Here is a 3,085-nt window from a genome sequence, read left to right on the forward strand (position 1 = left end):
TGACGGTAAACTAGAACTGATGAACAAGCGGAACTTTACTTTGATCAGACGCGAACCTACGTACTTATGTAGTTGATTGATTAAAGATATTTTCCCAAGTCAAGGAAACACTTCTACAAAGAGGTTCGTATGGAACCCTTCCTATGAAATTGTTAGCCTGATTTTATTTTACTACAATGTTTTGATATATTGTTCTTTAAATATTAAATGAAGAAACCTTACCTTTACTTCTATACAGTTAGAAAAATTTACTACTGTACGTGAACGTTTGAAAGAATACAAGTGATTCATTTTTCAAATATTTTATTTTAAAATTAAGCCTTAATTATACCATTTGAACATACATACACAGATATAATAGGAGAATGGAGACTAGTCAAAAATTATGGCAAATAATGAGTAGTAAGCGGAATTACGTAACAAAACGTTAAACAAGTACAATAATGAAATACCTACTGCGTAATTATTCATAATTAATTAATAATTCACATAAATATAATAGTGAAAACTGTCAGTAGCTTACAATCCGGCTTTGTTTCAAAATCTTTTAATTATTAAAATGTTAAATACAGAATTCAGGAAATTAGTTTTGAATTATTTAACCAGAATATTAATTCTGTTAATTATTATTTGCATTGTCAATTTAACGCATGCTTCAAACTGCTGATTTGTTGACTGCAAAACTTGACATCTACAAAAAAAAGTACTTTTGTTTTTTACCCTCAGTCCAAAGGACCACCTTTCTAGCTGTGTAGTCTATTTTTGTTTTTCATTTCTATTTGTAGATAAGTTATTTGTCGATTCTTAAAACATGTTACCAAGCTCATCTTAAGATCGAAATTAAGTAGAATATGAAGAACAAACAAACATTAGAACTATCCAACGTAAGAAAAATGTGCATAAAAAAATTAAAAATGTGCTCCAAGAAGAATCAAACCAGATTTTACAAGTACATTTACAATACATTATTGAACTGCAGAGCTATAACTGTGTAGGAAGTAAATAAGACGACGATGGAAGGTAGCATTGACATGTTGACGTCCAAAGTACCGAACACATGAATCCGGACGGGACGCGTGCGCACGCAACGGAGCAGATCCTTCGCTAGTTTGTAGTATTCTTCATCTAAAAATAAGGGTTTTTGTTTATTTATTTGGTTAGGGAACCAATTTTATAAAAAAACTTTTCTCCTGTTAATTGTAATACAATTCAATGACTTTTTATTTGGCCAGACCAAATCGAGGAATAAGATTTGTCCTATTAAGATAAAGGCAATTCAAAGTAGGCTAAAAATCTACACTTTTTCGAAAAAAAGACAGATCCAAAAACGCCTGCCCTTCACTATTAAAATTGAATATTTATACTAAGTTTCTCGTCAACAGCACTCGAATATTAGATAGGTACTATTAGGCTGTAATACCGTTAACCATTAAAAGTGCATTTTTTTAAGATGAGTGATATTTTGATATACATATACTAAACTGTATGAGTCTTCTATGTTATTGTCATTTGAAACTAAAATAATTAAATGAAAAGCTCAACTTACTTCCAAGAGTATGAACACAGAGCTCGCACAATCTCTGTCGCAGCTGTTGTGAACTGTTCTGTATCTTCTGCCCAGCGCGGGATATCACCAGCAGTGCCAGCAGGAACACTGACATCGAGAACAGGTTCATCACCAGCGTCTTCACCGTGTGAACACCCTGTGAATAACCACACAGGTATGATTTGAATAAGTATGGAATTTTTGTGAGATTTGTTCAAATAAGTATTCGGATTTAAAGTGTTCCAGTTTTTGACAAAATTTCTTCTAAACAAATGAAATTATTGAGATCTTCTTAAGTGATAATTCTTCAATCGTTTCCTCCTCTTATTTTAATTTATTGTAATATCCAATCCAATAAAGTAAGTACAATCTTTATAGGTACATACCTCGACGGTTATGATAGCAATGGAATACAACAGTATTATGTAATACGCCGTCACTATCAACAGCATGATAGTCAACTGAAACAAAACAAGTCAAAATTTTAGTTCACAACCACATTTTTAAAAACCCCAAAAAAATAACAACTTATTTGGCGCTTAATTTGGTCATTTTCATTTACCTGTACACTGAACATTGAGTTGCACAAGTGTGTGCTCTCGTTAATACTCTCGTATGCTTGCGCCCATTTATTTATCTTCTCGTAATTTAAAACAACACGAGGCAGTCCTTCCACATGTCCCATATTTCTCTGATTTTCCATCATAGCGGACAATTCGCTGTCTATTGATCGCGAGATAGCTCGCAGCTGCTCGGCCACAATCAATAAAATACAATCCAATATAAAATACTGGAATATGTAGCGAAAATCATTCACGGTGACGCTATACTCCGATACAGTGTTAGAAACCAATCCATTTTCCAAATCCTCTGTCTTTACTTGCATTATGTAAAACACTATAAATTTTATACCAATAAAACAAACCACCATCCATATCATAACTTTTTGTGCTCTTTTCATTTTTTTATTGTAAACATCATCTTCGAAAATATTGTAAAATTCGTCGAAATTTGAGAGCAGCTTGTAAAATCTTTTCGAGAAATATAATGAGGATGTCATGACGTATATGGAGAATGCTGTTGAAGAGAAGAAATATATCCGCTGAGCTTTTAATTCTGCGTTTTGTCCGTGCACGATGTTGTAGTAAACATTAAAGAACATGTGACCTGTTTCGAAAACTACCCAGATGGTAACGAGACAACGCGTGCATTTTCTTAGACACAAATAATTTCTGAACACGCACGTCAAATTCTCTATGATCAAAAGATATTTTAACGGAGTGAGATTCAGTTTTCTCATTTTGAACTGTTATCAAACAAGTTGTTATGATCGATAGATGAGCTGTGTGCGTCTGTCGCGTAGAACGTAAACTACTACACTGTTTGTAAAAGTCGTTAAGTAATGGTACAATCAGATGTTTGTTTTTAATCAAATTGTCTAATAAAAGTGATGGTTTTAAATTAATTGTTTGCATTGGAAATAACCTTGTAGTCTAATATAATAAAGTGCGCTTTAGCTGAAAATAATGATGAGGACAA

General features: G+C 32.7%; 1 protein-coding gene across 1 annotated transcript; it reads right to left on the bottom strand.

Annotated features, from left to right (window-relative positions):
* Window positions 1-955: 955 nt before the first annotated feature.
* LOC126055304 (uncharacterized) lies at window positions 956-3,085 on the bottom strand. The gene is made up of 4 exons (XM_049844007.2): window positions 2,109-3,085; window positions 1,933-2,007; window positions 1,547-1,703; window positions 956-1,125 (listed from the first exon to the last, which is right to left on the bottom strand). Exons 1-4 carry the CDS (start codon window positions 2,844-2,846, stop codon window positions 956-958), a joined length of 1,140 nt encoding a protein of 379 aa, XP_049699964.2. The 5' UTR covers window positions 2,847-3,085.

This window comes from Helicoverpa armigera, chromosome 2, assembly GCF_030705265.1.
Source record: "Helicoverpa armigera isolate CAAS_96S chromosome 2, ASM3070526v1, whole genome shotgun sequence".
Lineage (NCBI taxonomy): Eukaryota > Metazoa > Arthropoda > Insecta > Lepidoptera > Noctuidae > Helicoverpa > Helicoverpa armigera.